A 23,746-nucleotide genomic window follows, 5' to 3' on the forward strand; every position below is an offset into this window, starting at 1 on the left:
ACTTCTGTCAAATTCTGGGAGCTTTCTGGCATGACACTGCAGAGTAACCTTGTACGTTACAGGGACTAAAGGGATTGAAACATCTTTTCATGCTGTCTGTGACTTTCAGATATAAAGAACTTGCATTTTATTTGAATTTCCTTCCAGGTCAGAGAAGCACAAAGTGCATAATCTTGAAGCTGTCACTACTTACTTGCTCTTTTTTTTAAATTCCCTGTTTATTCAGTCTTTACATAATATTCGGGAAAAAACACTGAAAACCCCAACAAACCAAATGATTTATTCAAGACAGATGTACCTTTTAGTCTTCTTTTACCTCTCTCTACCAGGGAGTACTGTGAATGTTTAAGCAATACATTGATCTGGCGAAGAGAAGAACAGAAGACATTTGGACCCTTCCCAATCTGGTTTCAAGCTTGTCAGCAGCAGTCTAAAACAAGACAGCTAACCTAACACAAGTTGACCTTGCTTCAAGTTGGGCTTGGACAACACCATCTCCAGAGAAACCAGCCAGCCTAAATTTTTCTAGGATTTTAACATGCACTGGGATGGTCAGTCCTCACTCAGTGGTTTATGGGACATCTTTAGGGGGTTATTGGCAATTATAGGCATTATAGGCATTGGTGATGCTGTTCATGGCTGCTATTGGATTTTTAAGAACTATTATCAGCCTTGTTACCTACTGAAAACCTGACATGTGTTCAGCCATCAGCTTTCTGTTGACAGCCCTGGCCTCTGACCTTACACTGTCCTGCAGCTACAGTTGGTGCAGTGAACTGGACCTTTGGGACTCATTTCTACCTAAACTCAGCTATACTCTATTGATTACTTGTCTCAGAAGGAGTTGCCATCTGGATGATTAGCATGGACCATTTTCTAACCACTGTCTAGAGGCAAAACTAGCTGAAATCCCACTGTGCCAGAGTCACAACCAGTTTCGGGAGGTTTTTTTAATGCTTTCTGCATTACCTTTCCTCCACTGACTGGATGGATGGATAGATGGTTGGGGAAATGCGAACCAGGGCTCTCCGGGGTGTATTTCCTGCTGGCTAATAAAGTCATGTTTTGTGAGGCAGTTTTTCATTCCTTTCAGCATCATGCTTCACTACAACATTTGCATCCCAAACACCCTCTGTAAGAGCATCATAAGCACCCACCAATGTTCCCAGAACCTTCACTTCAGCCAAAGGAACTTGACCTGATAGGGCTGCAGAAACCTTGTCAAGTGAACACAGACTTGAATTTCAAAAAAAGAACTCTTCCATGTAGTTCCCACTCTGTTGGATTTTCGCCCTGCTGGATCCCCTTCTATGCTGCCCACACAACCTGTGTTTGGCATCCAGCAGATGCCTGAAGCATTGCTAGTGCCTGCCTTGCCTGGCAGAGTGGCCATTGAAATGTAGTTGAATTAAGTCATGTCCTAAACACTTCTTTTCTGTACTTGTCCTTTGTACTCCTCTCTCACTGCCTCCCCTTGGAGACAACACGAGTTTCTGTGGCTTACCACAGACTACTTCCCAGCCCTTACCTCCCTTCCTTTCCCAGGGTTTCCTCATGAGCAGGTCCTGCAGTACCACTGTGATGGCTCTGGCCCCTCCTGCTGGAAACGGGGAACACCTGGTCCTTTGGCCCTGAATCCAGGGCCATTAGCCCTGAGCAGTGAGGAGCAAGATGAGGCACACTGGCTGCCTTCTGCAGAGTATGTAAGTGCCAGCCTCACTTCCACACTGCAGGCATATATTAATTCCCTTTTCCTGAGAATATGGGCTAGGCTCTGGCACTAACTTAGCTATTGGAATCCCAAGGGTGAGTTAGGAATCTCCAGTAATAAAAATTACCACCATAAAGTCTTGGTGGCACTTGCATTTTTCTTTCCCTAATTTTAATTTTTTAAATTAAGCTCCCTTTCTACCTCGTTCGAGGTGCCTCTGCAAACAGCACCCACTTCCACTGCTCTTTACCAGCTTATGCTCCCAGATCAAAACCAGACCTGTTTCAAGGTCTTCTCCTCAAAATGGTTTAGTACTTCTGTACGTATTGCTCCAGGATGTCCATGCACCTGGCACTGACCAGACTCCCTCTGCAACTGCCTGATCAATCACAGAAGGAACTGATTTGACTACACAGAGGCAGATCAAGATCTTCCAAAGCTGTAACAGCAGTGGTCGCTGTCATCTGAATCTGTAAAAACCCAGATTCAGACAAGGAAGAGGTAAGAGGTAACACCAAAGTAAAATTCACTGGTTTTTAAGAACACTTGCTTATTTCCATTAGCATCCTGCACTTAGTAATCCAGCCCCTTCACCTGATCCCCTGCGTCAGTCACTCTGATCAATCCTCTGTTTACCAATAGGGAACCTTTCCCTTTCACTTGGCCATTCCCATTCCAGGGTTTATAGATCTATGAATCAACAACAAACATAATTAAAAGACTTTTTTATTAAAAATCAACATATATATACATTTATACATTTCACATACCGCTGTATATGTTCACCAAATAACCACTAAGTCCGAAAGCCTTAACAGTACAGATTTCCATCTGAACGAATTTACTGCAGGGGAACTTCAGTTTTGCAATCAATCAGATATTACAGAATGTCATTAACTTCTTTTCTTCTTTTCCCCTAAAAAGTAGCAGCACATTTAATTACCAGTGTTCACAAGGCATAAGCCCCAAAGTGTTGTACAGTAAGAGAAAAATTAATTAGCAAATGTAGGCAATAGGAAGAGAGCTCACAATGAAAATGTATTAGTTGCTGCCTATTATGAACAGCGGGATGTTAATAAAACACTTAGAGCCATGCTGAAGAGAGGGAAGAATTATAAAATAAAAAATTACTTCTTGATAGAACAGCATAAAACAAAATACTTTTCAATGTCATTCAGGACAGGAGTCCTGCAAAGAACAGATGTTGTTATAAAGACTCAGCATAGTCAGGATAATGCTTGTGTGTTTAAACATGTAATAAAGTTTTCAGAAAACATACACATACTGCATCCCTACCAGCACCTTTCCACAGCTCAGGTTAGTAGGGTTTCACGTGTTGATGTAAAAAAAAGACATTTTACTGAAGACAAATGTGATCAAGAGTTCCCCAGACCTCTCAAGATTTATACCTATGTCGATTAAGTGCTAGTAAAGATAATAAAGGCTGGAAAGTTTCTGGAGACTGGGAGCAAAGAGAGAAGTTATCTTTGTAACCTGGACTCCTGAGCACACTTGAGTCACCACAGCATGGGCTGTCTGAGGAAGGCAGTTCATAGGCACCCGTGGTGTGCTCTGTGTAACAAATCCCAAATGCTTATTTTCTCCAGACTTTGACAATATTACAAGAATACTGATCTCCATGTGACAACTTAACCATGTAAATAGAAGAAATGAAGATGTAATTGAATTCTTTCTCATGAATGTAGAGCATGACTCTTGTTTTGAGCAGAGTGCCAGATTCTGAGCAATTTTTTCTCCTTAGGATTTTTCTTCTTTTTGGCTTAAAGAAGGAAAAACTGCATATGATGACATATCCATATCATAGGTAATTTTTATGTGAGGAAGTATGTAGATATGAAAGGGCAGGAGAAGGTTTAACAAGTGCTTTTTGGATGTGCCATCAACTGTAACAGTGGATAGCTAAAAAAGTCAGAGCTGCCACATTTCAATAAGTAGAAGCTGCATGTTAAGCAAACATGTCTCATTTATCTGCAGAGGCATCTGTATGAGAAACTAATCTCAGTTACTATGTCCTGAATCACAGACACACTGTCACATTAAAAAAAAACCAAAACAAACCTATCTGCACTTCTGTTTTGGTTTTCACACATAAAAGGTGGAGGAGACTCACTGGAAAAAAGGGACAGAGATGAATTACAAACAATTTAGCAACAGCTAAATTAAGAAGAAATATTCTGACAGAACCTCCTCTCTCCAAGGGCAGGTCCAAGACACCACATTGCTTGACGGTAGATAAAAAGATTGCATCAAGCTTAAACTCCCAGAAGGCATTTAATATCCAAACCAGAAGGATGGTCAGAGAAATATTCTTCTTTCCTGGCTCTCCTTCTTCACATATCCAGTCAGCAACTAGATTATCAGTCATTCCCTTCACACTGCTGCAGCCACACCAGAACTTAACGCAATGCTATCCCAGGACTTCACGTACATAAGCCAAAAATGAACAAACTGACAGTGCCAAAATAAAAAGAGAAATGAACTCGTTCCCCAGCACAAAGTTCTCTTACCCAAGGGGTGTTGTCCTACCCAAGGAAATTCTAATGCAGACCTTTCACAGATTTCCTGGTGACAAAGTACAGAATACCAAGCACCACTCTGACACAGGCCAACGTCTCCGCTGGTCCCGTAATATCCCAACTGCACACACAGTGGAACAGCATTGTCCTCTTGCCATCTCCCTGCTGAGCTCTTGCTTTGCCTCAGCCTTACATTGTTTTTTTTGCTTTTTCCTTTTATTACCTAGGGATTTCCATACTAATTCATCCAAAGGAGCTCTAGTATAAAATTTAGAAAAGAAACGGGTCAATACTTCTCGAGTCCACATTTTGGGGGTGGGGGGGGAGGTCTAAAAGAATTAGATGTCCCCAATTTAAATATTAATCACACTTTTGAACACCTACAATTGCAAATACGCTACCCTGCATTATTCTGATTTCTGTATTTGTTCTGTACGGACAATTACTATTTCTGCCGCATTTTAGCCAAAACACACATCTGCAAAAAAAAAAAATTAATAAAAGATTGTTTAATCTTTTACAGACATACCTTTTCATGCAACAACAATTAAGAACTTTCCTGTGGTCTGGAATGATACGATATTTATTCCATTGCAACAGCCGTTGACAAGATTAAGTTCATCACTACCTGGTAGCTAGAATTAGTCTAAATCATGGAGAAGGGTCTTTGTTTTAGTACTCCTTATTAAATTGAACAAAGAGCACACTGAGGATGCTGGCAGCAAATGAAAGTATTTTTCATGAAATATGCAGGCTACTGCACCCAAGTCTTACAGGGTCTTTGTAAAAACCACTTCTCTACCAGCAAGTATTTTGAGGACCGGGGACTACAAATTTGTCTATGTCATCACTGCCAGTTGCACATATAGTGTTCAAAACCCACGAATACAAGATGGTCTGCTCATACCAGCCACAGCAGAATCACTCAAGCCTGAATTGAGTCAGAAACACCCATACCCGACCTCTTTGTAGTGCCTCTCACTAAATATGGCTTACATATCTTACTAGAAAGCACTACAAAATTCCTTACTTGGGTTTTTAAAAATTAATGAAATTCAACACAATGGTTATACGTTCCTAATTTCAAAAGAAAGGAAAGATTCAAAGGTCTTTTGCTTTAAAGCAAAGTACTCCCCACCTCGAGTGATGTATCTAGCTCTGGGGCCCCCAACACAAGAAAGATGTTGGGCTGTTGGAATGAGGCCAGAGCAGGGTCACTCAGATGATCAGAGGGCTGGAGCACCTCTCCTATGGCTGAGAGCTGGGGTTGTTCAGCCTGGAAAAGAGATGGTTCTGGGAAGACCTTATAGCACCTCCCAGTACCTGAAGGGAGCTCATGAGGGAGCCAGAGAGGGACTTTGTACCCATGTAGTGATAGGACAAAGGCAGACGGCCTTAAGCTGACAGAGGGCAGCTTTAGATCAGGAATTAGGAAAAAATTCTTCAGAGGGCACTGACACACTGGGCCAGGTTGCTCAGAAAGGTTGTGAACACCGCATCCCTGGATGTGTTCAAGACCAGGCTGAATGAGACTTTGAACAACCTGGCCAAGTGGAAGGTGTCCCTGCCCCTGGCAGGGGGATTAGAGTAGGTGATCTTTAAGGTTCCTTTCATGCCAAACCATTGCATGATGCTATAAGAAAGAGATGGAAGTCTTTTTCCCCTGGCTGAGGTCTGGCTGCCCCTTCTTGGAGGCAGCGCTACACTTAGAAGGCAGTTTCATAAGCCAGTCTTTCTGTAAAAGCAGACTGGATCTAGACAAGGCTCTCAGGCACGTGGTGTGATCCTTGGGGTGTCCTGCACAGGGCACAAGCTGGACTCAGTGCTCCTGATGGCTCCCTTCCAACTCAGTATATTCTATGATTCTATAAAGTACCATGCACATACTCCATTTTGCTGAAAGGCTCCACTGATTTGGAATGCTGAAACAGGGATCAGGTGCATGCTGGTCAGTAAGCTTGGCATTTATTAGAGTTTTACAGAATTAAAAGAAATGCTTTAAACTTTGAGATACTTAACTTTTATTTAAAGTTTTCATTTTTCTGAGTTCTCTGGGGGGAAGCAGCTTCTTTTAAATTATCAATTTAAAATGGTTAAATAGAAACATGAATACAGATCAGAGCAATTAAATAAGGGGTTTGTGTTGTTATTTGAAAAACCTTAATTTACAGAATGTTTAGTAGAATATAACAAATCCAGTACCCCTGTAGTGCACTTTTGTAGATTTCTTGCCAATTATACCTTCTTTCTGTGGTTTTGATTGCATAAAGTTATCAACAAGGACTAGGACCTGTTCTCATGGTGTTCCAACCTGCCTAAGTTATGTTATAGCAAACACTTCTCACATAATCTGTACAGTTATGTATCAGCTACATCTTAATCCTCCAAAGAAACTCTAGAATGATAAGATCAATTTATTCAACTGTATGTACAGTATATTTGCATATTAATAAATAAATCAATATTAAACTTAAGGTCTCTTCCCCCATATAAAAGTGACTACAGTCTGACCAGACAATCTTTGTTGCTTTTTCTTTTCTTCTTCCAAGCACACCTGTGTGACTGAGGCTGGCAGTTTCCACTTAGTTTATTACAGTGACTGCAGGAGCTGAAACCTAACAGACCAGTGCTTACATTTAAATTCCATATAGCAGGTGGATGGGAGGGAGGTACTAAAAAGTGCATCAAGACCCAACATTTTGTAGAGAAAAAAAAAAATTTCATAATGTGATCCTGGGGAAGAGAATTCAGCCCAAAAGAAGACATGCTGCAGCAAACATTATAATCGACACGTTTCTGTCTTGATGGCAAGCTGCACCACACCAATCTTGTCCCATCACATTTCAAGAATTCCAACTCAATAGATGCCACCTCCACCTCTACAAACTCACGAACACCATATTCAGTGCAAAGTGACAGTTCTTAAAATAACTGTTTGCCTTGACTCCATAACATTCTTCCTCACTGTGAAGAAAAGGCTCATTTTTTTAATTGTTTATTCCTATATACAGAAGAGCCCATATTTGCACCTCTCCATGTCTGGTAGTGATTTTTTTTTTTTTCTATCTACATTCATTAGAAATCAGAAATATAAGTGGCAATGTTTCATATTTACTGGAAGTCTTCCCATTAACCCAAAAAACTAGCTGTCCATCTTGATTTATACTTAAAGTAGCTGCACTTCATTCTTTCTCTCCAGCCCACTTTCAGTAGGGTAGAAGTCATGGGAACCTGTGGGACTGGAACACAGTTCAAGTTTGATTGTTGGAGCTGGAAGAGTGATGAGTCACATTTGAATTCAGATGTCTGTTGGCAGCACAGTGCGTGTGGACCACACTCCCATTTGGGTATCTTACAAATACAGGCTCACAGAAAGGATTTTGGCACACCTGACAGACCTTTTTGTCTGAAAGAAGAATTGGAGTTCCTCTCTGTTTAACCTAAAGAGAGAGAAAACAATTCCAAATATGAAACTAGCAAGAAAGGAAATGATGAAGCATATCATTTCAACTGTACAAAGGGACAAAACAAAAACAACTTTAAGAATCTCCTAACAAGCTTCAACTAATACTGAGCCCTGAAAAAATTTTTTTACAAATTTTGACAGGTCTCCCTCCTGGCAAAAGAAATGGTAACTCCTACTTGTTAAAGTTTCTGCAAGAACCCTGCTAATCTGTAGATTCACTTTCATGAAGCCCAGAAGTTCACCAAGGTTGTTCCTATTTCAAGGCCTACATCTTCCCTTCTGTTTTACAGGGAGAGCATAAAACTAGTTCTGAATCTAGAAGTCACGGCAAAAAACCCTAATAAATGCAGCAAGTAAAAGTGCCAAGGACATGAAGACAACTTTTGTCCTAATTCTTCAAACTTCTTCTGACTATTATATATCAAAAGGACTCAATTGTAATGCTTCAAAGTGCTTCCATTTAAAAAACCCCAGCAACCTACCTTCTCATGCTTGTAAATTAAGTTTTCAGCTTGTGCTAAGCTAAGTGCAACCTGAGTCATTCTTTTTGTGTGGATGCTTTGTCTCACTGCTCCGGCCAGGAACGGGGAGAGGAGCTGCACTGACCAGCTGTCAGGCACCACCTGCAAAACTAGACCCGCGTCAAATTCAGCAGCGTGGTTATTCAAGAGATCCACAGCAGCCATGACTAGCGCACAATCCGAAGTGCCTGGAGTTAAATACACTGACAGCAGCATATGGAAAAGCCTCTGTCTGTACTGCACGTCTCTGTTCTCAGAGTTCCATATGCAGTATTCTTCAGCAGCGTGGAAGTCCTTTAACTCGTGGACAAGGATATGCAAAGCCTTCTCATGTTCTTCTAGTTTCCCGTATAAAATTGCACTTTCCATATGAAGGTCTGTGCCCTGGATTTTGTCTGTTAAGTGAGAAACAAGGCAATATTTGCTCAGTGGAATAGACAACTGCTCCCTCTCCCAGAGTTAATGCAAACAAACCCCCAGAACTCAACTCCTGCTATTTTTGTAGGGGCGCTGGCAACTATAGAGAGAACAGATCACAGCATCAACCAGGATGGAAGAGACCTCTGAGATCATCGAGTCCAACCCATGAGTCAACACCACCCTGTCAAACTAGATGCTTGTAAGCACAGGAGTGCCTAGATGTATGGAAATACATCTCCAAAAAAAGAGCATCACCAAATCTGAGACAAAAAAATTACTAAATAACAGGTGATAAGCCACTGTCCCTGCTATCTTTTTAATTCCAGCAGGTCAGTCTTGCCCACTTCTGCACACACTGCTACCATGTATAAAAAACTGTAAAATGAAGCTGCAATATTAAGCTCTGCTTCTCCCAGTACTACAGGAAGGTAAAAAATAAAGTCCATAAAACCCAATAAAGATCAAACAGTATTTTCCTTTAAGAAAAGGACACTACAAACCCTTAATCCAGTCTGACAGTTTAAAGTTTAAGTGTCAGTATAGGCAGGTGGAGTGACAATTTCATCTGGTATTTCAAGATAAAGTAGAAAATCCTCTACTTATTGTAAAGGTGATAAAGATTTGGCATAGGCCTATACAAAATGTATGGAAATACAATGTTTTTCTCAACATAATATTCTGGGTATCAAGGAGAAACACACTACCTGGCATTGATGTCACTTGCTTGTAACATTAGAATTGAAATACAGGATTTCTAACGTGACAGAAAATAATCTGTTTTGTAACTCTTGCCCTTAAAAATTTATTTAAAAACTAAAAGATGAAAAAGAGCAAGAGTTTCAATGACTGTTATACTTGAACATTATCTGTCATAAACCATTTAACATCTTTCAGTGCAGTAACAAGTCACTTCCCCTTCATTCACTATTCCATCCTTCCTTTCATCCTTCAGCCATCATCCTCCATACCAGAGAGGCTTTAAATGCTTGACTTCTTAATTGAAGAATGTGTTTGCATTCCAGTGGATGAAACATTAAACATTAACCATTATAAGCACCAACTGAGGAAAAGATTCAGTTCAACTGTTGCTTGCCTTATACCAACAGTAAGATGTATGTTGCACTTTTCACTCAAAAACATGCTCATGCTTTTGTTTAACACGAACCCCAGGTTTCTGGGTCAGAATTTTAGGGTTGTGGATAACAAACAAATCCCTGATAATCAAAGTCCTCCAGGTTTCACTTCCATTCACTGAAAAACAGACTGCTTAAAAATAAACTTGTAAATAAATAAATAAATAAATAAACTTTCATTTGCAAAAGGTTGTCATGTGCTCATCATTAAAAAAGCACTGACTATTACAACAATTGTATGAAGCTATTTTGTCTAGTCAGTTATGACTATTCGGTCTTTGGTGCAGTGCCAAGCATATTATTGTACCTCACGAGCTATGGGAGATCAAGGACAGCACTAAATGTTGATACGACTTCTAAATTAACTTGTGACTGTTGGAAATACAGCACAGACACCTAGAAACCTCAGATCTTGCAGTTTTATATCCTTGCAAGGATGTTTCCTTGCAAGTATGTCACTGCTGGAAGTGACATACAGCATTTCTAACAGACAACGTGCAACTTACCCAAAATAAAGCGAATTCTATAAAGATCAGATTTCTGAAGCAAACTACGTAATTTAAGCAGCAGTTCAGTTGTTTCTGTACAATTATCTGTGGTCTCAGATTTTAGCTGGGTTATTGCCTCCAAGTACAAGACAGCTAGATGAGTATGGTACTTCTCTTTCTACAGATGAAAAGAACAATGTTAGCTCAGTTTGCAAAGGCAACTTCCTCTCCCCATCAATAACAGTGATGAATATTTATTTAATTACATAAAAATGTGTTTTAACTTACTTAATTTGAATTAATCACAAAGTCTTTTGTCCGTAGATAGACAACTTAATTCAGATCAGCTTCACAAAATACACTACACCTCTAAGCATGGGATTCCTCATATTCAGGTAAGTTCTTTGACCTTTTCTAATTCTGCAATAAAATCTGACAAAGCCATCAGAGGTAGACAAGCACTCTGTAGGTACAGTACGTTTTTGTACCAATATTCATCAAAACAAGTTAATGATTTGACTGTTGGAATATTCTCAATCATTCAATCTGAATAATTTACAAGAATCTAGTAATTTCTAAAGACCAAACTGCCAGCCTTTACTAGCAGGTAGATTTCGTTGTAAATTATTTTTGTTACAAATATTCTACAAGGCACTGTGTATAACTCAAAAAGTTTTTTTGAAAATATCCATGATACCAGAGACTACTACCTTCATCACTCATGGTGTAACCTTGCATATTTGCAATAGCAATAAACTACTGATCCAACATGTGTATTTGAAGAATGTAAATTAGTAAACTGGTCATAATTTCTGCCAAGTTTTTCACTGTTCATTTCCTTGCTTTATTTGTAGGTTAAAGTAATTTCTCCTGTGCCTAAAATGTCTCATCTCCAAATACAACAATGTTTGGCTGCTTTTGTATTGTGCTAAAAAACCCAGAAGTAGAGTACACTATCACTTAGGACTTGTGAATGCATCTTTTGGACATTCAACATTCAGAGTGATTTGGAATTCTTCAGCAAGGGGTGCATGGTTTAATTTGATCATTAATTGCTCAAATCTCTCCAGAAAGACAGAATCAAACATTCCTACTTGCAAAACATTGAATTAGCAATTTTAATATACTGCTGCCACAGTGCACTAGGATTAGCAGTTGCTCAACCTTTTTTTTTACGATCTTAACAGGAGGTTTGAGCCTCAGTGAAACAGAAAAGTGTGCAATAATCAGATGTAAAAAAAAACAAACCAGTCTGAGTGGAGGTAACCAACCATCTTGTCATCAAGACAGTTTAAAAGTTCAAAATAATTCAGTTATCCACTCCTCATTTAATCTAAAAACCATTCCTACCCTACTCTGAGTACATCTGAAAGACTTCACATTATGCCTATTTCTTCTAGACTTTGCCTTTTTCGAGGCTTGTTGATCATAATCTGCATTCTGAATCCTATGCCTACCTTTTAGCATTCTCACAGGACTCACCTCTATCTTTCTTTCCAGTACTAGATGCTCTAGATATTTGACACGAGCTTTAGGATATTTGTTAAGGCAACTGATGATATCATCCGGATTAATGCTTTTCTCCTGTTCTTCCAAAGGCCTTTTAGTGAAAATCTGTACGCCGACCTAGAAAGAGTTAAATGCATTTAAGAACTCAGGGGCGACTATTTTATTAAATAAGTATTTAAAATGAAAAGGTAAGAGCACTGTTGGATTAGTTAGTGCATTATTCAGGAAGATAAACAACAAAAACCCCTGCTCAACACCACAGGATGAAACTATGTAGTGCTTACTGTGATCTCACTCACTCCCATCTCCACTGCCTCAATCTGTAGTCTATACATCATCCAGCCTAAAATCCTTGGTTTGGGCACAACTTCCACCAGCCACAAAGAGTACTGAACAGATCTGCACAACTACAGCACAAGAGACTTCAGCCTTTGCAGCAGGAAAGTTTAATTTAGAGACCAGAATGTTCTAAATCTTTTCACATGTGACGACACAGACAAGAGCAAGAGATTTCTGTAATGACCAAAACAAAAGTTTAGAAATCTGCCATGGTACAAAATAACTAAGCTCTAAATTAATACAGATCAGGAAGTGCCAAGTTCCAACAGCACAGACTGTCTGATACAGGATCAAAGCATCTCACTTAACAGCACACCACACTAAGAGATGTTACAATTTTTTTTTTTTTTCAATTTTTGGTGGATTAAGTTAATTCCGCTATAAATGAAGTTTTGTCTTAAATGAAGGCTATTTATTCCAAGTCCTAATGTACACAGATACGACCCATTTGTGGAACATCTTTAAAAAAGAAGCAGCAGCAAGAATTAATCTGTTAGGTGATCAATCAGTTGATTATTTTCAGATTTGAAAATTATCTTACTCAATATGAAGAAAACAGAAGACATGCTGTATTTTTCATTGTACAGAATGCCCTAAACTTTGTTTTCACAATTAAAAGAGGCAGTTATCACTAGCACTTGCCAAGAGAGGGACTTGGAAGAATTTAGAACCTGGAAGTTTTCTTCTGCTGATCACAATTTAACTGGCTTTATATATTCTGCAGAAAGGCCAATTAACTATCAGGAAGGACCAACATTAAGGAAAACTCAAACACCACTGCAGAGAAACAGTGATATTCTGTGAAAAGTATATCAATCACAAACCTCTTCATTTTTTTGTAAAATCCATTCATAATACTTCCACACAAGGTCTTGGTCTGAGCAGAATGTCAGGAAGTCTACGATATATTCATAGAGATCCGAACGCGTAGAATCTTCAATGTCTCCATCAACTATTTTCACCCATAACTGCAACAAAAACGTACACATATGGAAGAGCTTAAAACATGTAACTCTTCCACCTCAAAATGCGTGCAAGCTACTACAAGATTTGTGGAATTAGAAAGAGTTGCCAGGAACACCAATTACAAGGAACCTCACTGGTCACTAAACTTCTGCCATCACAGTCTTCTCTTGCACCTGCCCCATTCACCAAGTTCAGACCCCATGCCATGTGGGTTCTCATTCTGAGAGCGACTGAAGGAGGTACACTAATCACAAAGAAAGCTTCTATCAAATGTCCTTCTCTCCAATGCATGGTATACTTTTCATGTGTTCTGTGTGTGTGTAAGATTAAAAGCAAATTATAAAAGCAACTTAGAAGAAAATCTGAGTTTTTGCTCTTCTTTCATTGTGACTGAAGAACTTCAAGTACCACATGACATTGCTTTTATATACATTATAATCGGAATTAAAAGGTGCAAGGGGTCTAGCAGACCAGTTTAACTATAAACCTTGTTTCTTGAAACATCAAGTAAAATATTTTGCATATGACAAAGGTACATATTGCTTTTGTTGTCCTTACTGGTTTTCTGCTCAGACAATCACTATTTACTCAACTGACCTGAATGCATCTGACAGGGTTACTATGATTAATGTGCTCAAAAAGCCACACAATAAGGCAAACTACTCAAGGTACTGGATGTGGCCTGAAACACACATGCTACGTATTCATCAAGAACTTACTAATTTCTCTAGATGAAGTTATGCAGACAGGAACAACAAAATTACTGTGTGACATCGGATGGAGGGTCCCCAGAGGTATTACTAACCCAGCTGAAACCTAAGATCTTGCAGAATGCATTCACTCTCCATCATCAGATAAGGAAATAGACTCTCAGTTGCTGTCAGTGTCTGCCATAAGATTATAATACTGTTTTGCTGTGTGTACACAGATCAATCAGCACAGGGTATGCTCCTGAAGTCCCATAAATATCTTTTAAAGTGATCACTTGCTTATTTCAGCATTTCTGTCTATCTTTTAGGAATTCAAACATTTGTTCTGGTGTGCAGAGTTTTGCTTTAAAAATAGCATATGTGCAGCTAAATAGGTGTCAACTTGAGTAAGCTCTTCAGACTTTTCACATCTAGCATATTAATTTATTCAAGGAAGTCTTAACATAAGTTTCAAGTTTCTCATATATATAGATATATACGCACATACACATCACAACTTCTCAAACAGATAAATCAACACCTCAGATTTTTATCTCAGAGCTAAACCAGTATTTTGGAATGGTTTACAAATGACAGTAAAAGCTTTATTCTAACCTGAAGTGCTGCAGCATCCTGACCATTGTAATGATACAGGAGACCAAGTGCAAAATACCTGCAAAGAATGAGAAAATAATATTAAAATCGCTAGAACTTTCCCATTGATTTAATTATGGATAGATTAGCACAGAGTATAGCAAATAATTGCTTACAATGACATGCACATGGCCATGTCTACACTTGAACAAGTCTCTGTAGGCTGTTTTTCTAAATCGAAGGAGAGAAGTTCTGCCTTAAAAATGTGTCTCCATCGTTCCTGTCCCTCAGACAGTTTCCAGTTACTAGATCCAACTCAGATAAAGTATGTGCCAAATTAGAGATGTTTCCCATGCCACTCTTTCAATTTTATGTTAACATAAAGACTTAACACACAATTCAAAATAGATACTCCTCCAATACTTAATCAGCTTTCATTAAATCAAATTTCACTATGCTTTTACTTAGAACTTTGTTTTACTATCAGAAACGTGTTTTTTCTTTATTGCAGCATGAAGTCAAAGAAGAGCTCTGTACAGTGCCATTACAGAGTGGTTTTTGTGTACTGTAAGAAAAATACAACTAAGTTCTGCAATGGCTGTTCTCATGGGACAATGTTCTAACATTCATTCACATCTACAGAAGTAGAGGCCGTGCAAACCACATTTGCCAAGAGGTTTTTAACAAAACACCTGAAACAAATGAAATCACTCTAAAGATAACCACAATTAAAGACTCTGCCTTACCACTGTAGTTGCTGCTACTGCACCACACAGTTTAAAGCTTAAAGAAATTAAAACCAAAACAGACATACTACCTAGGACTGGAGTTTGTATTTTACACATTTACTATCTAATGTTTCCTGCTTAATGACTGTCAATTCTCTGCCTGCTGGCATTTACGATTTGAAGTCATTTGCACTCAGACTTAAGGAACCTCCTTTTGGTGAATCAGTGGGAGCACAAACTATGCAATTCAAAAGTAAGAGCTCCTTCCCTGAATAAGCAACAATTTTAAAGCCAGCTAACTGGTTAATAGCTCCTATCTAACGTAGTGAGTGCTTTAAGGCATCTCTTAATTTTGTGTACAACTACTTCAGCCATTCAACTCTCCCATTATCACAAGGGCAAACCATTCACTTTTTTCTCCCAAACCTGTATCAATTCTTTATTGTTGTGTTGGATACAGAAACTTTTACATGGAGAACTCGCTATTTACCATGCATTTCCTTTGCCTCAGTCAACAGCTTTTCACCAATATTTATAAATGCTAACAATGTCAATTCAGACTGACTTGTCTTTTGGATCTGTGAGCACAGAAACTGCAAGTACTTGAACACATCGTTCTAGAAGCCAGTAGCATCTAAGAAGTTTCCCTCTGGTCTCAAAGGTGCGAGAGTCAAAAAATCCACTCACTTTTTGTGTTTTTCCAACCAGGCAGCACTGTCTGTCAAAAGACAAAAGTTCTCTGAAACCAGCAGGTCCAGCAGGCTTTCATGATTTGCCTCTGCATATAGCTTGAGTAAAGCTGTGTCGATATCCTCCTTGTAGCCATTTGCAACCTCAGTGCTGCGGACTTCATTCAAGTAACTCATGAGGAATCGTTTGCATTTTGTCATCTTCTCCTGGTCCCCTTGGGTCAGCTGGTTTAGGTCGGCGTACTCGTGCAGAGGGGGATGAGACCGGATAAATGAAGAGGAAGTAGGCAACAGGAAGGGGTAGAGAGAGATCAGCTCCCGGACGTCAAGCTGGCCGCTTCTGCAATTACAGTGTCAAACTAGATGAAGCAAAAAGAAAGAAAAAGTATACATAGGCACAAAAAAAAAAGATGTGTGCTCACATATGCTTAGAGTCAGGACACTAACAGGTTGTCAGTTTCTGAAAGGCATTGTCTTCTATGCTGGAGAAAATATATGCAGAACAAATCTGCTTTTTTTTTTTTTTGCTATTTCTTTATTTATCATTCTTTTTCCTTCTCTAAACACTGGAAGCTCCAAGAATTTGGAGACTAACTAGCCTTATGCTTTTGACATCCTACAGCTGAAAGGCACATATACTTTTATCCACCAGCAAGTTGTAATATAAATATGCCATGCAAAACATTTTTCTTTCAGCCTAGATTGAAATTCCTCAAGCTTTTGAAGAATGCATGTTATGACAGAAGAATAAAATGAATGGGATCTTTTTTTGGGTTGTGGTTGTGTGATGGACTGAATGTTATTTATGTCTTTAACAATACAAAGAAAGACTTTTGTCAAACTGAAAGGAAGCAACAGCCTGTCTGCAGCCACCAAAGCACTTTTCCCTTCCTGCAATGCCTCTTGACTGGAATTTGGACTGTGACTGGGAACTTGAGATAGGACTGTTGTCTAACCATCTCAGGTCTGAGGAGAGGTAAACAAGGTTCAGGGAAGAATGTCTCTGTGTTAAGAATCCCCCCTAGCTGAGCTCAGTGGGTGGTGGGGGAGAAGGGTTTTGGGTGTGTGATGGTGAAATCTCTCCTCACCAAACCAAAGGAGTAACCCCCACCCCCACAGCCCCAGGAAGACCAGGTACACATGGGACATGCACATGAGAGGCAGCTGAGAAGGGGTCATAAACCACCAAAGACCCCCAAAGTGCCCCCAGATTCATTCCTGAGACCTTCCACCACCAGAAGACTGCACGTGATCCAAGTGAGGCAATAAGTCTGGAGTCTGTTACAAGACCTTGCAAAGCCTCCCCCCATCAATGGGATGTGCCTGGCATCTCCTGAATGGATACTAATCCACTGGACTCTGTGTTTTTGGGAAACACTCACCACCAAGAAGACCAGAAGAGCTGGTCTAACAGGACACTGCCAGGTTACATACCATGGTGATACATTCTCTTATTTTACCTCTCTCTGTCACTCTCTTTCTTCTCCCTCGCCAACCCCTTTTTCCTATTTCTTTCTATCTGTCTTTCTCTCACATTTACCATTAAATAAAACCCATTCTATTGACTTTGGCATCTAGTCTTGTTTGCACCTTAATTCAGGTACAGGCACTTCTAATAATTTTAATAACCAGATCACAACAAGTTGTTGGGGGTTTTTTGGTTCAGGGTTTTTTTAATTTTTTTTTTTTTTTACATATGGCAAAAAACTTCCTAATTTTCATGGCCAGAATGACCTCTCTTCCCAGGCCTTGCTTCAGGAGAACAGCAAGACATCAGGATTTATATTTTAGTTCACTGTCAAAAGCTTTAATTCAGAATTCATCTTTAAAGATGAACATTCTTGAAATAAAGGAGATAAAAAAAAAAAGATCAAAATTATCTTGACCATTCTCTGAAAGAAACTGTTTTGTTACTATACAGTTGCAAGTAAAACTGTAAAAATAGTTATTATCTATATATGAAGAATATATCTTCACAACCTTGATTGGAATGAATTCCAAAAAGAAACAAGTTACAACCCAGATGTAGACAAAGCAGTAGATTTCTTCAGGCAGTAAAGTGTGAAAGATCCTCACAAGCAGGCTCATCCCTTCCTTACTGTTGTAAAGTAACTGAAGAGTGGGGCATGCCCTGCATTGTTCACTTCTCACCATTGACACAGTTCCAAAACCATCCAGGAAATATGAACTAGTGGGAAGCATCACCATGACTACCTTTCTAAACTACCTGTTTAGAACTTCTTTTTAATACTGTCTTTTGGCTACAAAAACCTATAACAGAAGAATGAAATTCTGAGACAGCTGCAGCAACAGCAACTTTAAAAGCAGCAAGTATCCTGCTCCAGAATCTAGTGACTGCAGAGCACAGGAACAGCAACATGGACAACAGAGGACCACACCACAGAAAAATGTGAATATGGGAAGCCTTCCCATGAGAAAAGGCTTGAACAGCAGGTTTTCCTGATTTATACACAGAGCTCCTACTGCCTAAAACCCACCTCCTCACTAGAAAGGCTCACCTCTTAACAAGGGTAAAGTGTTCATGTCTACTTTGCTGATTTCTGCAGTTGAAATATCTTTTTAATCCCTCTTTGTAGGCTTAATATTTGGCTTAGAAATGCTGAGATCTACATTACGACAGAATTCACAAGGAGAAAAAGACTTTTTTTTTTAAGAGACAGAATAACCAAGAAGTAGCAAGTTCTGTCAGTGGTGTGACCTGATGGTTCAAAGAACATTTGAGCTTTCAGTATGAACTCGTTACAGTAGTCTAACTGCAGTTTTGACTAGTCCAACTACTCTGAAAGTTTAAGTGCTGAGGACCACCAGATAAAATATATTCCATGAGATGTTTTACACTAGAAAACTAACCCTATTTGAAGAAAGATTTTTTTTTTTTTTTGCTCCAAGGTTCTTCCCTGATTCATTTTAGAACAAAAGTTAACCCATAACTTAAATATCATCCACAGGCTACTCAAAATTCATGCAAAACAAGGAGTCGATAAATTTGGAGAAATTCATATATAAACATTGGTTCCCTGGCAAGCTAAACTGTCAAGTATTTGGAGGTGGCCTAAGCTTAAGATGGAAACTATGATCATGGAGATGGATGAGATTAAAAAATGGTATATTTAAATATGCCCCTTATAACAATTTTCAAAACATTTTCCAACTTCTACAGTAGCTTCTGAGCCCTTTCATTTTACCATCCAACTTTTCCTAGATGACAAAGCAGTCAGCTACTTCACCTATGACTTCACAGACTCTGGCCTCAATGATGATCTGTTTCCCAAAGGAGAAATAGCTTTTGAGGAGAACCAGCTTCCAAGCTGGGATAGCCCAAAGCCTGGGCTCTCAGTAGTTCTCTCAGCAGGTCTGACACAAGCTCATGTTATACAGTTTTGCTCTCCCCACAGCAGTGGCAATCAGCAATCAAGCGGCCTCCTTAAAAGGAGGTTTCCACAAGCTTCTTAAGGAAAACCAGTAAATACCAAACATGACCCAACAATGCATGAATGGCTAACATTCATCCCAAGACTTATGGCTTCTGGGGTCTGTGCATGTTTTATGGCTCTTTCCACCACATTTGGACAAAACCATTAAAGAGCAGGTAGAAAGGACCTCACCTCTTTCAACATACATCCCAGTCTTCAGCTTCTAACATCTCAGGCTTAGCAAAATACAGGTAGGAACTTATCTCACAGTATAAAACAAACTTGTAGGCAGAACCTACAAGTTTTCAGGACACTTCAGTCTAAACTCAGACCATCATATTTACAGATATCACAGATGTCAAAGAAGTCTACAGTATTAGTTATTTTGCCCAGATTCCACTGGCTGTAATAGAAGCTTATATTCTCAAATCATTTAAGATGCAAATCTTACACTGCCCCTCCTTCTTATTTCTCAAGGTATAAGTACCAGCAATTTTTTACCCTTTCCAGTGTAGGAGACACTTATTCCTAAGGTCTCTCTATAGGTTTCTCAGGTGAGAGAAATACTGTGAAAAGAGTTAACATTTTGATTTGTTAAAAAGAGCAGCAAAGTTTAGAAAAGTATCTGGTGTGTCAAAATGTAAGCAACATCTAATCAGTGAAAAAACACTGAAGAGAACTGGTTTCACTGTGACAGCTGCCAACACCTCAGTAAGACATCTACAATTTAGCAAATGGCCTACTAAACATCACTGATTGGTCTAAATGCCTGTGACCCTCTAATGATAGTAACATGAAATAGCATACATATAAATCACAGCTACATAACACAAACAAACATAATTCTGTTATTGTTTATAACAGAACTGTCAGACCAAAGAAGCCCTACTATGACAGCTTGCTCAGCTTAAGATTAACTGATCCAGCTGAGGAAAATTCTCCTCCCTTTGTTGGGTTACTTGAGTTTCAATAAAACCTTCTTCAGTATTCAGGAGTATCAGCATAACCACAAGGAACTTTGCAAAGTATTCCTCCTAAAAGTTTCAGTATTTAAGAACTAAGAATCTAAGCATAAGATATAACTGTTTCTTGACAAGGTTATCCAAGAGGGATAACTGATGCAAGAAAACAAAGACCTTTAATCCAATATAGTAGTTTCCCCAGCTAACCTGTAACTGACAGGTATTTTCTGAGTAGTGAGATAATCTCACTTCATATTTGTCCAGAAGGCTCAATCACACCAAGTTCCTGAAGATGCTGCTGTCCCTTTGTCTCACTGCTTAAACCCATCTTTTCTCAGATAGGTACCAAGTTTCCCTTTGGAATTAAGACTGAAGTTACTTCTTACTAACACAACACCTGCAGAGTAACACATCAGGATGGGAGAAGTGTTTGCACAGACTGCCATTATCTTTCCCATTTTTCCTCTGAGCATCAGGAAGTTTAAAATGAACAGGATTGATTAAGAGTGTATCAGGGCACACAGAGGTACTACTCTAATTGGGTGTGTTCACCAGGGCTGAAAATCAAGGAAACTGAAGCTTTTTTAGAGTCACCAAAATACTTTGAATAGTTTATGCATGGCTGAACAGAAGAAAAACACAGATAACTTATCCTGGCTTTTTAACTCGAGCAGATCTCAGCAATTCATAAACTGTTGTTCTGCTTTGGAGTTGCAGCTTTTAGAGGAAGGAAACAGCCTGGAATGCTGACTCAGATACAAAATTCATGGCTGGACAGCATATTTTCTCATGAAGCATGTTTGTTTCTGTAGAGAAGCTTCCACAATTCTATTCATTAAAGCTTATTTGTCACATGGATTGATAGCTGGATGGAGGCTGCATAACTGATCTTGACTCCTTCCACAAGGTGGTTGAGCTCCCTGCAGGATTCATTCCCCTCTTCTCACTGCTTTTCAAAGATTCCAAACTAGGTACAGGTTGTACTCCCACTTCAGATACACAACACAGGGTTCAGACACACAGTGTGTGTGGAAGATTATAAGGGGGGAGGAAGACTGCAAGTTGCTCACTAATGGCAAAAATTACATGGTGATACAGAACATGGCTGTAGCTGGAACAGATTGTGAATAAATGCCATTCAGGCCTTTCCTGTTAGTCCCTCATTCTCGCTCAGAGTACACTGCCCATTTAAGCCCAGTGTCTCCCATTATACTGGTGAGCAGGAGGCAAAATGCCAAAGTCTCTCATCAGTAGCAGAGTTCCCCAAAACCTTTTCCTCAATGTATTTCCATAAACCCAAGGACAACTTTTTTCCTACACTGTACGTGCTTACAGTATACAGAAAACTGTCTAAGCTTAATCCTATTCTACAGACTCTACATAGATTTAAAGTGAATTTCAGCAAATAACAAGGAGAGTTGTTTTATGTAGTCAACATGGATTACACTAACTACAGACAGTGCCCCATCACAGAATGAGGCATGGCTAGCAGAAATGAAATTATCAGGTAGAATAAAGATAACTAGTTGAATTTTCTTAATGCAAGTGAAATACCAAGGTCAATTTATAAAGATGTGACTGCTGAATTGGCTAAATTTGGAAAGTTTATACAGACTTTATACAGACCTCAAGAACAAATAATCAATCTGCTTTCTGGAAAAGGTCTAGCAGAACAAGTGTTAAATTCAGTATCAGCATCCTCAAAAACGTTAGTGCAATTGTGTCAATAGTATTTAAATTATAACTAAAATTTAAATTATACCTTTTTGTTAAAAGTATTTAAAAAAAGAGAACAAGGCAATATTCATGCTGTAAGTCACAGCACAGGCTCAACAATAAAGCCTTGACCTTCATGGGCATAAAGTAAAAAAACCTCCACACATACAACACTCAAATACCTAAAGGTACTGCTAGTATACAAAAGAAAAAAACCAGTTGCATTAAACTCTTCAGCTATAAAGTAGTTTCAACGTTACTCTGTTCTTACCCCCAACAAAAACATTTTATCACAGTAAACTCACACCTGCATCAAAAGCCATTCAAGTTTTTAAACCAAGAACACTAATTCTTTATTTAAAGAAGGTAAAGTAATAAATTTCTTGTCACACAATTACCTGAAGAGTTCTTTTGCTTCAAGGAACTGAAGCTGTGCAAACTGTATAAAACCTGCTTGCTGCAGGATTCGTTTGTACATTACCTATGAAAAAGAAGGGGGGAAAGAAAAGGTTTATTATATTTGTATTTACATAGTGCTGAATCCTACTGCAACAGCTACCTGCCACAACACTGAACACGTGATCTTCAAACACACTTGTCAAGTCACATGCAAAATAAAGCCTTGATCCTCCACATTTTCAGTTATGTACCTACTGAATCTGCTGCCCAGACTCAGTTTCTTACACAAATGTGTGTGAACACAACACTGCTCAGGGTCCTTATTAAAAGCCAACTCAAAAAACAGTAAGTTGAACTTTTCTTGTTCACATAGTGACTTATTTGGCATACATTGACTTGCCTCAAGTTTCTGCTCGAGTTATTTGTTAATATAAAAGCCAACGGTTATCTTTGAAGTTCTCCACGATTCAGTAAGCAAAAATAAATAAAAAAAAAAGGTAAGGATGGTCCCACTTGACCACACACAGCCTGTCATCTCACTGCTGCAGTCAACCTTGCTGGCAATTCTCAGTCTTGTTTCTCCAGCTGATGATCATAGTTTTTTGACTTTTGTTATTTTGATTTTTTTAAAAATAAAAACACTTCCAAAGCAGTTCAACTTATCCAATATGAAGTACATTATGCAATGTAGATCAAAATATAGTTAAAAACCAACTAAAACATGAAAAGCTATTTGTTATCAAGTTTTACTGTTAAGGTCACACCTAGACAGAAAATGTTGAAAAGAAGTTCATTACAAAAAGAACACAAGAACTACTTTAACGATGGGTAACTATTAAATCTGAATGGTCAACCAATTACCACAAGATTACATGAAATCCTTGTGCCCAGAATATTTTGTAACAGCAAAAGAGAACTACTAAAAGCAAGGAACCTAAACTGTGCTCTGCAAAGCATCCCGTTTTTGACAACATCGGTATTTTGGCAAATACACCCAGCTACCTCCACAGGCCTTCTTCAGTTTTTCCCTTCACCTTGCTCATGAACATACAGCTTTCTAACATTCCACATTGTACATGAAGGCAGACTTAAAACACACTTAAAAAACCATTTTCAATGAAAATACCCTGGGAAACTACAATAAAATAGGAACACATTCCAGGCAGAAATTACTAGGGAACATGAGACCTCAAGTACAGTGGATTGATTTTGTAACTGATGATTTTTAACCTCGATTAAAGATTATGGATCTACCAAGAGAAGAGCTTGGTTTCAGTCCATTTAGTCATGCTTTAACTAATGGTTTGTCTTAAGGAAATAGTTAATCTTGGTAATTAGCAAGCCATGAAAATGTATTGATTTGTAAGGTTCTGTGGGAATTTTCTTGACTTCCCAGTGTGGAGGAGAGAAGGGGAAACAGAAATGTTACCTGGCACACTTTTCCA

At 38.8% G+C, this 23,746-nt stretch overlaps 1 protein-coding gene across 1 annotated transcript in view; it reads right to left on the reverse strand.

The window, feature by feature from the left end:
* Positions 1-2,421: 2,421 nt before the first annotated feature.
* TGFBRAP1 (transforming growth factor beta receptor associated protein 1) overlaps positions 2,422-23,746 on the reverse strand; it is a 38,657-nt gene continuing 17,332 nt past the window's right edge. The window contains exons 5-12 of the mRNA XM_050333840.1: positions 22,301-22,383; positions 15,789-16,130; positions 14,395-14,452; positions 12,949-13,092; positions 11,759-11,902; positions 10,295-10,454; positions 8,197-8,630; positions 2,422-7,688 (exon numbers count right to left, since the gene is read on the reverse strand). Coding sequence (XP_050189797.1) covers positions 7,500-7,688; positions 8,197-8,630; positions 10,295-10,454; positions 11,759-11,902; positions 12,949-13,092; positions 14,395-14,452; positions 15,789-16,130; positions 22,301-22,383 — 1,554 coding nt within the window. The 3' untranslated portion in view covers positions 2,422-7,499. The remainder of the gene's footprint in view (positions 7,689-8,196; positions 8,631-10,294; positions 10,455-11,758; positions 11,903-12,948; positions 13,093-14,394; positions 14,453-15,788; positions 16,131-22,300; positions 22,384-23,746) is intronic.

The sequence above is a fragment of the Myiozetetes cayanensis genome, unplaced genomic scaffold (assembly GCF_022539395.1).
Source record: "Myiozetetes cayanensis isolate MyiCay16 unplaced genomic scaffold, myiCay2020 scf5-8, whole genome shotgun sequence".
Lineage (NCBI taxonomy): Eukaryota > Metazoa > Chordata > Aves > Passeriformes > Tyrannidae > Myiozetetes > Myiozetetes cayanensis.